The sequence below is a fragment of the Alexandromys fortis genome, unplaced genomic scaffold, assembly GCF_014885135.2.
Source record: "Alexandromys fortis isolate MF-2015 unplaced genomic scaffold, M_Fortis_MF-2015_v1.1 scaffold_61, whole genome shotgun sequence".
Lineage (NCBI taxonomy): Eukaryota > Metazoa > Chordata > Mammalia > Rodentia > Cricetidae > Alexandromys > Alexandromys fortis.
Genome location: NW_026067962.1, coordinates 8,191,183 through 8,206,139, shown reverse-complemented (window position 1 = coordinate 8,206,139; position 14,957 = coordinate 8,191,183). Strand labels below are relative to the sequence as shown.

The window sequence follows — 14,957 nt, the reverse complement described above, 5'->3', positions numbered from 1 at the left end:
CAAAGAACTACAGGCAACTAAACAATGTTGTTGTGAACAGGCGAAATTGTCTTCTCTAGGGAAGAGCACACCAGTTGGTTGACCAATACCAAATATCAAGCCTGAAAACATATACACATAATGAATATTATACAGACTGAGTGGTTATGTTTAGGAATATATATATATATGAATATATATATTCATGTAAGAAAAAAATAATGAAGAGGCCATGAATTTGAAAGAGATCAAAAGGGAGGGTTCTGAGGGAAGAAAAGGGGAGGGTAAATAATATAATTAAGTTATAATCTCAAAAAAATAAAAAATAATTCAACCATAATAAAAATAAAGCAAGGAATTTAAAGAATAAGAAAAAATTAGGCAGGTATTTCAATATAAAAGCTACAGAGATGACAAAATGGAACATGAAAGGATGATCTACATTAGTCATTAGGAAAATAATATTACAATGATCAGATGTCTTTAAGAATGGCCTTAATGAAAACCATTAATGTTTTACCATATTTCAACCTTTGGTACCCAGAACTGGGAGAGAGGAAGTATGTGTTGTTTTTATTGTGTTTACTGCAGCAGCTCAAGAAAGAATGAAAGCGCTTGAAGGAACTCCGAGGAATTATGCTATGAGTTAAAAGTCAGTCCCCGAAAGTTACACACGATATGACTCCAGTTGGGTAAGAAATCAAATCTGGACAAAGGAAGGTGGATTTGTAGCAATCAAGGACACACAGGACAGAGGGTAGGATGGCTACAGTCAAGGGCACACGGAGAGGACAGAGGACAGGATGGCTACAGTCAAGGGCACACGGAGAGGGCGGCATGGCATGAAAAACCTACAGCCTAGGTCTCTGCATACAGCTTATAACCACGGCTACCTGGTTCTAAAAGCAAGAAACAAATCAAACAATACAGCACAACTGCTACCTCGCAGTGCCTGGGTCCCAGGCACTTCTGGTTCCAACATAATCTAGGGATACGCTTCTAAATCTTCCCTTCAGAAGCTGTGGCTACTGGGAAGTTAGAGACACATATCTAATTCAAAGATTTAATTTAAGACCATCCATACTATATGATGAGGACAAAATAATAATTCTATTAAGTAAAAATTCAATAAGATTCTATTATTTAAAAATAATTTAAGAATATGAACATATAATAAACATTTTAGTATTTCTGAAAAAATATAATTTTATTGTTTTATTATTTTTAAGTAACAAAGTATCTGAAGATAATAAAATATTACAAAAATAAAAATAATACTCTCTCTAAAATATACAGTCTCACTATGTAGCCCAGGTTGGACATTTATGAACACCCCTAGCCTTAAAAATAATTATAAGTTCATGTTTTAAACTAGAGCACAATTTATCCTCATTACATATGTATATTTATAGAAAGAGATATCTATATCTATATGTAGATGAAGGGATGGATAGATGAGAGACAGATAGATGTGGATGGCACAAACTAAGGACTTACCCAGGAAATATTGAAATATTATGGGAAAAAACAGAAATGTATCACCATACAGTCCTATTCAGAACATTTGTTTAATAAAATATTTTAAATATGGAGGCAAGGTTCAGTCCACCAATTTCTCAGTCAAGGACAGTCAGCAGTAACTGTTTGGGCACCTAAATAGACTTCAAATTTTAATACTGTACTCTGAAGCTAACAGTAAGAACTCAGGATAATGAAGGCTACATGACTGGGCTCACTACGACTCAGCCCTGAAAGCCCGGTCAGGCTAACCCTTCTAACTCCTAAAAGTTCTATTAGCCTGCGGGGCCTCTGCGGAAGTTGGGTGAAATCCGAGGCCAGCTCCACCCCTACCTGTGGGTACCTGTGTTCCAGGGTGCCCTGCCTAGACCGGCCTCGGTACAGGACTGGCATGTACCATGTACGGCCCCTGGGCTGAGCTGCTAGAGGCCGAAGCCTCGGCTGAACGCCCTGGCTCTACAGCAGCCAATGCTGCGGGGCCATTAACGGCACACGCCCTCACGCACGTGTGACGAAGCGCCAGTATGGCGGACTGGAGTTGGTGAGATTTTCAAAGAGAAAAACAAAATAGGGGTGCCAAGGAGGAAAGAAGAAACAATGCAGAAAAACCTGATCCGGGCCAAAGAAAAGAAAACTCTCATGGTCCACGGTGAATAAAGACTGCAAAACAGAACAGCCAGTCCCACCCAAACTTGGGCAAAACTGTTATGAGGAAAGATTTCGTAGAAAGCTTGTACTTCCTTCTAGGTGAGTATTTTTGTACAGAAAAAGCAATTTGGTGATCGGAGAGCAGGGAAATGGCCCTTGTATAGATCTAGAGGTAAGAAAACTATCCAATGCTTCTTAACTAGTGGGGAAATGCTTAAATATTTAGAAGCAACTTTTGTATAGTATTTATAGAAACAAACGTGGCATCAAAATGTCTGTTTTCTGCGGTAGAACAAGATGACCGGTGTTAGCACTCACTAAATGAAGACTTCTGGGCCAACCAGGAAACTGGAGCTGCACTGGGGCACTATCACTAATTCAGCTTTGAGAGGGGGAGACATGAGCGCTTCTAGGACATTCAAACAGGCATACCAAGTACGCCAATTATAAGTGATAATAATAAACATAAGCCATCTTCAGGCTACTAGAGAAGAGGCACACAGCCTAGCAACATGCCTTCTGAAACCCCAATCTGTGCTATCTGAGCAGCAGAGAGTGAGCTGGCCCGAGAGACACAAACGGGTACTCTTGACATCTTAGACTTCAAAAAGCACAGGAAAGACAGCAGCCAAGTCAGACGTGATTCAGTGGTCCAGAAAGACATCTGCCCTACTCCAGGCATGGGTAATCGCTGAGATTCTTATTTCTGCAGTAATGGGACAAAGGCTAGAAAACTAAGTGGTAATTGGGAAAATGGATGGGAACTGCTCCTAGAATGAGTTCAAACTCAGAAACGAGAAAGCAGAGGATAAAATGGGGAAAATAATGACAAGGGGGGAGGGCTTCAGCAGTTGGGGTACAACTGAGTGACAGCACAGCATTGCCTGGCAGATGTCAGCTGAGTACTGCACCCAGCACCTCAGAGATGGGGGGTGGAGAGGGGCTGGGGGAGGAGACTTGAAGACTAGTGGTTCTGGGGTGAGTGTAAGGACCCAGCTGGAAGGAAAAGGTAAATATATAAAATAACACAAATTTTCTGAGAAAATAAAAGATGGCAATGCTTTAAAAATCTCACAAGAAATGACACAGAAGAGTACATTGTACTGTAAAAAGATGGGCATTAGGATGGGTGCTAAGGGGAAAGATGTGGATTTCAGGTATCTAGTTAGTGCGTGAGGGTTTTCTGTGACACAGAAGCCCATCTGCCGACTATAGTAAAGGAAGTGGGAAGATCGAAAATTTAATCGAAGTAGAGAATATCTGAGAAGTTATACAAAAAATAAAAGCTAGTGTAGGTAAGAGACCTAACACATCACAAACCCCTGAGAGCTCTGAAATCTGAAAGCAGCAGTGAAAGTTTGAGGGCGGTAAGTTTATGTTGCAGTCAGAACTGGGAAGACCATGCAGACAACCATGGTGTGGTTTCCCATCGTCACAGCTGACGATCAGTAAAAAGGATAGTGCACAAGCTACGGAGGGTGCCGCTGTCACAGTGCCCTCCGTGTGATCATCAGAGCATGCGCTCCACCTGTCTTTCTGTGCCTCTGTAGCCTCAGTGCTAGGTAGGACGCAGGGAGCCAGGAGGTTTCCCGGAGCACAACGGTCAGCCAGCATACCCAAATGAATGGGCTCAGGGTGGTTCAGTGAAAGAGCCTGACTCAAAAAACAAAAAACCCACAAATGAAATGGAAATATTCAGGATAATCAACATTAAACTTTGGTTCCACATGCATACCACATATATGCTTGTATACACATACACACAGACACACACACACACACACAGAGAGAGAGAGAGAGAGAGAGAGAGAGAGAGAGAGAGAGAGAGAGAGAGAGAGAATAAAAGACAACGGGCTTAGGAAGATGGCTCAATTAGTAAAGTTCTTACACAGAAGCATGAGTGCCTGAGTTCAATCCCCAGCACCCACAGAAACAGGTTATTGCTATTGCTCTTGGTGACCCCACTGAAACTTGATAATATGACCCTGTTGCTAAAGACAACACTTACCCTGATCACAGAACATGAAGAAATCAGGCTGGTACTGACCTAAAAGCTTCCTTTCTGCTGGCTAGGTTTCACAGTGCAATATCATACATGGTGGGCTATCAGAGAAGAAAACCTATCAACAGTCTGACACAGCCCCGAACCGTGCAAACTACAGGAATGAGAAGATAACCATGTGGGCAACAGTGGCAGGAATGCTATGGGGGTAATCAACAACTTTTAATCATACTTAATTAAGGCCTGTCCTACAGAAGGAAACTCATCCCTGGAACTATGATCACGAGCAAGAACCTGTGGCTGATGAGGTTACAGGCATGACTACTATTAGTCTGCAACAGGCATAGAATTAAAATGACCCCTAAATCTGTATCCTTATACTCACAGATGAGTATAACTCTCACCCTTCACCAGAGAAGCTTCATTATGCAGTGGATGGCTAATATAGAGAGATGAACCAGCCAAAGTATGCAGAATTATGTGACCATGCTCAGTCTTCAATGGACATCTAGGTCACACACTTTTCTCCACAAGACTCAGAGAATACTGTAGAAGAGGGCGTGAAAAGTCAGGAAAGACGCCTGCAAAGTTATGTCTTTGGACACTCATGACATCACTGCAGCCATGGCTGACAGCACGAGACCTGCACAAGGTCGAGCCCGTCAATATTCCAGCTCGTAGAAGGAAGGCCTCACCCCCAGGTAAGGAGCTATGGGCAACTGCAGAGAAAGGAAGAGGCAGTCTTCTGCATCAGTGTGATAGGCTGTCCATGTTCCACTGGGTGGCGCCCTACACCCATGTGCATGCCCACAGCACTGAGTGAGTGGATGTGAGGGAGAGAAGGGGAGTAGAAAAAGAACAACAAAACAGGAAGTTGGGTGGATAAGGTGGTGTGGGAAGAGTCAAAGAGGAAGCAATAAGTGTGGATATAATCTAAATAAATAGCATTCATGCATACAAGTACTAAAGAATAAATTAAAAATTAAAAGCCTCAAAAGCCAAGAATACAAGCACCTATAACCCCACTGATAGGAACCCAAGAGAATCCCTGGGGGTTGTTAGCCAGCCAATCTAGTCGAATCATCAAGTTCCAACCTAATGAGACCCTGCCTTTAAAAATAAGGTGGAGAGCAATTGAAGCAGACACTTGACATCGAATTATGGTCTCCATACATGTTCTTGTACCTGCACACATAAGCAAGTACACACATTCTTGTACCTTCACACATAAGAGAGTACACATATCTAACACACGTTCTTGGACCTGCATGCATAGTGTAGTACACACATCTACTAAAAGACAGAAATGTATCAATACAAGTAAAATCAAAAGACCCAGAATGATATTTCAAGTCAGAATTCAGTTGACAAATACCAGGAAAGCAAGAATAACAAAGTAAACTGAAGCTGATTTCTATATGCAAAGTAGATCGGTGTGCTCTAATTAATTTATCTGATGCCTTTTAACACAACAGCAGTCAATTTCTAGATAACACTTCTCAGAATCCTTTTAAAAAGGGATTTACAGGGGGCTGGAGAGATGGCTCAGAGGTTAAGAGCATTGCCTGCTCTTCCAAAGGTCCTGAGTTCAATTCCCAGCAACCACATGGTGGCTCACAAACATCTGAAATGAGGTCTGGTGCCCTCTTCTGGTCTGCAGGCATACACAGACAGAATATTGTATACATAATAAATAAATAAATATTTTAAAAAAGGGATTTACAATAAGTCTCACAAAAAATAAATATTGAGCAACAAAGATAGCTTTTAACGAAGGATTCTTCATGAGGTAATGCAAACTGTTAAAACATTAAGACATCTGATCGTGGCATTTTATTTACAAATCCAATACCACTTTTCTAGAACACATCTGCCTTAGTTAGGATTTCTAATGCTGTGATGAAACACCATGACCTAAATCTTGGAGAAGAAAGGGTTTATTCTGCTGACATTTCCAGGTAACAGTCCATCACTGAGGAAAGTCAGAAAAGGAACTCAAGCAGAAGCTGAAGCAGAGGCCATGGAGAAACACTACTTATAGGCTTGTTCTGCATGACTTCCTCAGTTTGTTTTCTTATCGTACCCTGGCCCAGTAGCCCGGGTTGGCACTGTCCACAGAGAGATAGGCCATTGCACATCAATCACTAATCAAGAAAATGCACCACAGGCTTGCCCACAGATCAATTGCAGCTGAGGCTGCCTCTTCTCAGATGACTCTAGTTTGTATCAAGTTCACATCAAACTAGCTGTTAAATATCACATTTTACAAAAATACAAAAACAGTTCTCCAAAGTCATATGATATAACTACACAAAATTCCACTGTTTTAAAATGAAAACTTCCATTTCTGGAAATGCCATATCCACACCAGCATGTAGCAAGTATTTTTGTAAAAATACATGCTTTCGCCTCTACTCTTTCAGACGGTATCTCTGATACTCACTCAGACTTCTTTTCACAGGTCTCAGAAGATTCTTCAATCCTCTTCTCCAGCTCCAGGACAGCCTCCTCCTTGTGTAAAAGCATCTGCTGTGTCTGCGTGAGCTCTTCTGCTAAAGTCTTCAACCTGGAAGGAGGAGTCACCATTATCAATAACACACCAAATACGCTCACCTGCATATGCCCATCTCTCAGTGTGGCCATGAGGTGCTGTCTAGAGAAGGCGCCTATCCTTAGGAACCAAACTACTCAGGGTATCACAACACTTAAGACACTCACAAGTCAGAGACCCTGGGGCTACTCTGCCATGTGGCGGGGACAAAGTGGGGGATGCCATGAGTAACAGCTGTAGAATGGGGGCGATTCTGTTATAACCCTAAGAAAAGGTTTAAACAACAGCATAAGAACCACAGCGGGAACAGTAGTCAGGGTGTCCTGCTCTCAAAGAACGACAGCAACTTCTCGTGTCAGCTTGGCCACATCTGAGGAAGGAAAGGAAGGCTGCCACATTCCTATGCTCTCCCCGTTCCCTACATGAGCCCAGCCAGCACTTCCTCCCCCAATCCTTCAGGCATTGTGCTATATTTTGGACATTACCATGCCCTCTGGTTCACAAATTAGGGAGTCTCTGGAGTGACTAGTCCATGAACATCTCAAAATAATGGGGGTGTGGTACAAATACGGTAAGCTTATGGAGTGAGTGAACACAGACAACCCTGCTAAAACAGCATGTCCTCGGAATGCCCAGCAGAACTCCTACAGCAGGCCTGCCATGCCACCCACTAGTTTCCAGTCATTAGATAGTCCAGACGCTTCTCCAGTCCAAGAACCTTGACAACAGGACTTTCAAACACTTTCATGTTGTTCAATATTTTTCTTGCTTTTTATAGAATTGCATTTATTTTTCATTGTCTTTCCCTCTCTTTGACATATCTTCTCTCACAAATCATTCATCCATTTCTTCCCTTGCTTTATTTTATTAATTTTTAACATTTCAGAATCTATATTATTTTTGCCCTTCTTTTCTATTCTCATCAGTAATGTAGCTGTTGTTTTTAACTGGTTCACAGTATTTCTATATCTGATTTGAACCTATATAGTCACTGTGCCTTTCTTTTCTCCTTCTTCGACACCACTGGGGATTGAGGCCAGCACTTCAAAGACTCTGGGGAGGGGTTTTGCTGCTAGCTACATACACACCATCCCAGTTGAGAGAAACTGTCCTTTATTCTCTACCCACGACCTAATCACAGGCAAACCTTTCCAGATATTACAGATAAAGGATACCGCAACCCCCAGCTGATAATCCAGCTCCAAGAAATCACAACTGGAGGGAGCCTAGAGTCCTGTGCCCAGACATTCAGCACTTAGCAACAGCAGAGTGACAAATGACAGGAGGAATGGCACCTACGGAGGATTTCATATGGACCGTTCCCATTCACTGACGCACACCCTGCTAACTAGGGGGAATGAGCCAGAGTGCCCCATCTGTAGACCATTCTTTATAGCATCATACATACATGAAATATCATAGCCAAACTGCAATATTATAATGTATGCTAATAATAACATTAAAAAGTGTAAGAGAGACATTCTTTACATTTATATATCCCTACAGATGTATAAATTGAAACACAGTAGCTCAAGAAACATGAAAAACAGCCAGGGATTGTTCTCCAAAAGTCCCTGATTTCCTAGCAAATTACTCCAAAAATGTCTAAATGAATGATATGCTAGACCAAGACTGATTTTTAAAATGATCGATGAATTTAAAGAGGATACAAATAAACAGTTGACTAAGTTAAGGAACGTAATATAGAACAAAAAAAGAACAATTCAATAATGAGAGTCTGAAAAAGAACCAAACAGTTATACTGAAAATTAAAGGCTCAATCAAATTTAAAAAAAAAAAAAACACTCAAATCTTCATCTATTAGACTGGTCAAATAGTGAAAGACTACTTAGGCCTGAAAAAATGTCACTATATTCAGATAATAAAAAAGAAAACAACAAAGTGAAATAAACAGAATGGACCAGCAAGATGGTCAGAAGGTAAAGACACTTAGGGACCTGATTTGACCTCAAGAATCTATACCACATGTCTTAGGGTTTCCATCGCTGGGAAAAACAAACAAACAAACAAAACAACAACAACAATAAAAAAACATGAATGACCAAAAAGCAAGCTGGGGAGGAAAGGGTTTATTTAGCTTATGTTTCAACATTGCTATTCATCACTGAAGGAAGTCAGGGCAGGATCCCAAAAGCAGGATCTGATCCAGAGGCCATGGAGAGGAGCTGCTTACTGACTTGCTTGTCATAATTTGCTCAGCCCACCTTCTTTTAGAACCCAGCACCAGCAGCCCAGGGACGGCACCACCCACCATGGGCTGTGCTCTCCCTCAATGATAGCTGATTGACAAAATGCCTTGCTGCTGGGTCTCAAGGAGGCATTTCCTCAGCTGAGGCTCCTTCCTCTGATGACTCTAACTTGTGTCAAACTGGCACACAAAACCAGCCAGTACAACCGATCCCTTGTCAACTTGACACAAACACATCACTAGTAAGCCACATCCTTTCCTTTCTTACTCATCCCCAAGATCTCACATTAAAATCATAAATAATTTTAAAAGTCCTCCAGTCTTAAAATTTAAGTCCTTAAATTTTCAATCTTTTTAAAATATCCAATCTCTTTTAAAAGTCCAAATCTTTTATCTATGGACTCCTTTAAAATCAAAATTAAATATCTTCTTTAAGACAGAAGAACCATGGCATTGTCACAATCTTAGCCAAGCAAAACTAAACCCCAAGAGTATAAATAACTCAATATCCAACTATCTGGGCTCCACTCTCAAATCTCTAGACTCCCGCAAAGGGCCTGAGCCACTTCTCCAGCTCCACCCTCTGCAGCATATACGGCTTGTCTTCAAGGCATCAGCTGCCTCCACTCCACTGCTGCTGCTGTTCCTGATGGTTCTGGCATCTCCAAAATGTGGGGGTCCCTTGCTGCAAATGCATAGCACTTTCACCAATAACTTCTCATAGGTTCTCTTCATGGTGCCAAGTCTCAACTTTTTTGCTGACCTCTTTAGTCCTGGGCCTTCACCTGCCACTGAGGCTGCACCTTCACCAATGGCCTCTCCTGGTCTCTCACAGTGCACAGCCTCAGCTGCTCTCCATGACCCCTTCATCCCTCCAAAACTAGTACCACCTCGGTGACTCCTACACATCACCGAGTCCTGCTGCCAGCATGAGGTACAACCTTGGTTGCCTCTGGAACACAGCTTCTCTATGCTCTCAGGAATCACTTCCCAGAAGATTTTACTTCAGTGATGCTGGTCTCTTCTTAAACACTGCTAATTTCTCAGCTCTAGCTGACCAGCATCAAGTATCCCAGCAAAGCAAAATTTTGCTTTAGTAGCTCTGGTATGTAATTAATCGCAACTAATTCTTCATTCCCATCTAATCAGAACCACGGAGTCTTAATTCAAAATAACAAATAAGCTGGCCACGCAACATCAGAATAGTAAAGAGCAATCGATAATGAGATTCTGAAGCAGAACCAAACAGTAATGCTGAAAATTGAAATCTCAATGAATCAAATAAAAATCTCAGTTCAAATCTTCATCTGTAGACTGAATCAAGTAGTGAAAAACTACTCAGGCTTGAAAATGTATCACTATATTCAGATAATGAAAAGAAAACAAAGAAGTAAAACAAACAGAATGGGCCAGCAGGAAAAGGCCTTGGAGGAGAAAAGCAAACAGCGGGAAGGAGAAGGAACCAAAGCAGATGGAGAGCTCTGCCAGTCCCCTCTCTCGTGCTGTTGGCTTTCTCCTCTACAGCCCTTTCCTATCTCTTCTGTTCTCTAATTCCTCCTCTTCTCAATCACTCAGCTAAGCAGCTCTTTACTGAAGACAGTTCTTGCCCAGCAACTCTCTGAAACACTAGGGAAGTAACAAGAAATAAATGACCTCAGGAACCCAAACTTTTACTACACAGATTTCAAAGCAAGAAAGACAATGACTGAAAAGAATGAAATTATTAAATTATTTGAAGAAAGCCTTTCCTTTCCACTAGTCCTCTTAAGAAAAACCCAGAGTAAATGAATTAAGTGAAGGAGAGAAGGAGAAATATATACAGTTTACACAGCAATAAGATAGCAAATGGAAGAGCTCCTTCGTCATAATGCCATTATATAGGCTTTATGTGCAAACACAACAGGAACAATTTAAAGGGTTTACTCTGTGTTTTTAAATGATGCAGTATTATAAAATAAACCAGTTAGTATCTGAAAACAACACAGGGAGACACAATTAGCATTTGACTGTTTTTAATATGCACTTAAATTCATATGATCCTCACAATAAAGTGTTATTACCTTCATTTATACCTGGGAAACTAGGGCATAGAAAAACATGAGGATTTTGGCAATAGTCATATCGCTGATAGATACAAAGGCTGGTATTAGTGCCCAAGCAGCATAAATACTGAATCCCTCCTCTTAACTACTCTGTCTGTCTTAAGGAATTCTACCTATCAGAAATTATTATGTATAATAATTATGTAAACAAAGAAGTACATAAAGGCAACAATACAAACATGTTTACTGAGGTCCTATTCATAAACGCAATAACCAAAGCTGACTATAATATGGTGCTAATGATATTTTTCTGATTTTATAAGCTTCAGGTCCCACAAAACCTGGATCCAAACAACTAAAAACAACCTAAATGTCTATCAATAAAAAGCTGAATCAGTACTGTGCAATGCAATGAAACCTGGATCCAAAGTAAATATTTTCTCACTTTTAAGTTGATTTTTCACATTGTATGTAATCTAAGCAATATTCATTTTCAATAAAACCTTAAACTACAAAAAGAAAAAAGCTGAGTCAGATAAATTACATAACTCAGGAATAGTAAAACACTGTCTGACATTAATAATGGTCCATAGCTCTGTATGCAAACCACTTTTCCTGTGTAAGTAGCTTCTGCCCTTCCCTGATAGTCCTCCAACCTCCACCACTTGCAATCCCACAAGCCTAGGTTCAGACCTGGGTCCACGAACCCTCTTCATTTGTGAACTCCTTTTGCCTAGCTGAGACCCAGAACCACCCTCTGGAAGCCACCCTTGTCTGGTCCAGCTGAGCAGATGGCTCACCAGTTTTACTTGCCCTGGCTCAGAGAGAACATGTGCACCGCACATCTAAGGAAGGCCGGATTATCACATCAGCCCCAAGCAAAGGAAGAAGTCCACATGAGCAGGTCACATCACAGAAACAAGAACAATATGAATGGCTAGAACAGCACATCTCCCATCAAACCCACTAGTCCTATAGACGTGTGCTCTATTGAGAACTACCTATATGAACCCCAGGACACAGCATTTAAAAGAACAACCATAAACTTTATCAAAAACTTGAAGAAATTTAAAACTGACATAAACAAACACTTGATTGAACTGTAAGAGGATAACAATAAACACCTAAGTGATTTCCAAGAAAATACAAATATGCATCTGAATGAATAAGGAGGATAAATCAGGATTTGAAAACTGAATTCAATGAAGAGATTGGAACATTGAAGAAAATGCAAGCCAAAATAAAGACAGACTGAAAAACTCAATATCCCAGTTAGAAAACTCAAGGGAAAGCCTTTTTAAGTATAATGAATCAGGCAGAAGTTAAAATATCAGGACTCAAAGACAAAGTAAAGGTTCTAAAAAGAAATAAAGAAAATGAAAAATATTTAAAGCACAGGATAGAATCATAAAGGAAATGTGCGACACCACCAAAGGAGCAAATCTTTGAATTATAGTCAAAAGAGGGGAAAAAAATCCCAAGACAATGGCTTTAACAAGATCAGAGAAAATTTCCCAAAACAAAGACATACTGACAGACACAAGCACAAAGAATGCCAACTAGACAAGACCAGAAAGGAAACATTCCACAGCATGTCAGAAACACTGAATAAACAAAATAAAGAAAAACCTCTTCCAAGTTGCAAGAAAAATAACACAAGTCGCATATAAAGGAAAAAAAAACCCATCAGAATAACACATGATTTCCCAGGGGAAACTCTGAGAGGCAGAAAAGCATGGAGCAGTACATTCCAGTCCTAAAAGACCACAGTAGCTAACATCAACCACTGTATCCAGCAAAACTACCTACCACAGTTCAAGGAGAGAAAAAACTTCTCATGACCCCAATAACCTAAAAACAATTCATTGAAGAACAAAGAAAGAAAGAAAGACTGGATTACTGAGAGCAGTGTTCTTAACTGAAGAGAGAAGCACAATCAGGAGACTCTGGAAAACAAAGTCAAGCAAACCTCAACAGATACAAAAAATTTTTTAAAAATCAAATAAATAAACGAATAAACGAATAAATAAATAAATAAATAAATAAATAAATAAATAAATAAATAGCTGGAATAACCCCATATATCTTAACGGATCACCATGGCTTAAAATTAGAATTCATTTTCTTTTTTCTTTTAATTTTTTTTTAGAAAAAATAATTAGAATTCAACAGCAACACTAATTCCAGAAAGCCCACGAACACATGGAAATTAAACAATGCTCACCTGAATCATCAATGGGTCAAGGAAGAAATTAAAGACTTTCTAAAATTCAATGAAAATGACCACACAACATACCCAAATTTATAAGACACAATGAAAGCAGTATTAAGAAGAAAGGTCAAGCACTAAATGCCTACATCAAGAACTCCCACACTAATGAGTTAACAGAACACCTGAAAACTCTACTACAAAAAGAAGCAAACTCACCCAGGAGAACTAGACAGCAGGCAATAATCAAATTGAGAGCTGAAATCAAGAAAATAGAAACAAAGAAAACAACACAAAGAATTAATGAGACAAAGATTTGGTTTTTCAAGAAAATCAACCCAATAAACAAAACTTTATACAAACTAACCAAAAGGCAGAGAGAAAATATTCAAATTAACAAAGTCAGAAATGAAAAGGGGTACATAACAACAGACACAGAGGAAATCCAGAAAATCATTAGGTCATATTTCAAAACCTGTACTCCACAAAATTGGAAAACTTAAAGTAAATGGATAATTTTGTGGATAAATATCACTTACCAAAATTAAATCAAGATCAGATAAACAAATTAAATAGATCTATAAGTGATAAAGAAATAGTAACAGTCATCAAAAGTCTCCCAAACAAAAAAAGCCCAGGACCAGATGATTTCAGTTCAGAATTCTATAAGACTTTCAAAGAAGAATACCAATACTCCTCAAAATGTTCCATACAATAGAAACAGAAGGAACATTGCCAAACTCTTTTTTATGAGGCTACAATTATCCCGGTACCCAAAACACACAAAGACATTACTAAGAAAAAGAATTACAGATCAATCTCATTCATGAACACTAATGCAAAAATACTCAATAAAACACTGGCAAATCAAATCTAAGCACACATCAGAAAAATCATCCACCATGATTAAGTTGGCTTCATCCCAGAAATGCAAGGATGGTTCAACATACAAAAATCTGTCAACATATCCACCATATAAACAAACTGGAAACACACACACACACACACACGATCATGCCATTAGATATTGAAAAAGCCTTAGACAAAATACAGCATCCCTCATGATAAAGGTCTTGGAGAGAGCAAGGATAAAAGGAACATACCTAAACATAATAAAGGCAATATACAGCAAGCCAAGAGCCAAAATCAAACTAAATGAAGAGAAACTCAAAGCAATCCCACTGAAATAAGGAACAAGACAAGGTTGTCCACTCTCTCCGTATCTATTCAATGTAGTTCTTGGGATTCTAGCTAGAACAATAAGACAACAAAAAGGACATTAAGGGGATACAAATCAGACAAGAAGAAATCAAACTCTCACTGTTTGCTGATAATATAATAGTTTACATAAGAAAACCCAAAAATTCTACCAAGGAACTTCTACAACTCATAAACACCTTCAGTAATGTAGCAAAATACAAGATTAACTCAAAAAAAATCTTTAGTCCCCTTTTACACAGATGATAAATAGGCTGAGAAAGAAATCAGAGAAACATCACCATCCTTCACAATAGCTGCAAATAGCATAAAATATCTCAGAGTAGCTGTAACCAAACAAGTGGAAAACTTGTACAACAAGAACTTTAAATCTTTGAAGAAAGAAATTGAAGACACCAGAAAGTGGAAAGATCTCCCACGCTCTTGGGTAGGCAGAATTAACATAATAAAAATGGCAATCCTACCAAAAGCAAACTACAGATTCAATGCAAATGCCCAGCAAAATTCTTCACAGACCTAGAAAGAACAGTACTCAACTTCATATGGAAAAGCAAAAAACCTAGGGTAGCCAAAACAATCCT

At 39.5% G+C, this 14,957-nt stretch overlaps 1 protein-coding gene across 5 annotated transcripts in view; it reads right to left on the bottom strand.

The window, feature by feature from the left end:
* The window catches only part of Fer (FER tyrosine kinase), a 310,511-nt gene that overhangs the window by 211,772 nt on the left and 83,782 nt on the right, over window positions 1-14,957 (bottom strand). For all 5 annotated transcript variants that reach the window (XM_050153485.1, XM_050153486.1, XM_050153482.1 and 2 more), the window contains one exon: window positions 6,591-6,713. In XM_050153485.1, the coding sequence (XP_050009442.1) occupies window positions 6,591-6,713 (123 nt within the window). The remainder of the gene's footprint in view (window positions 1-6,590; window positions 6,714-14,957) is intronic.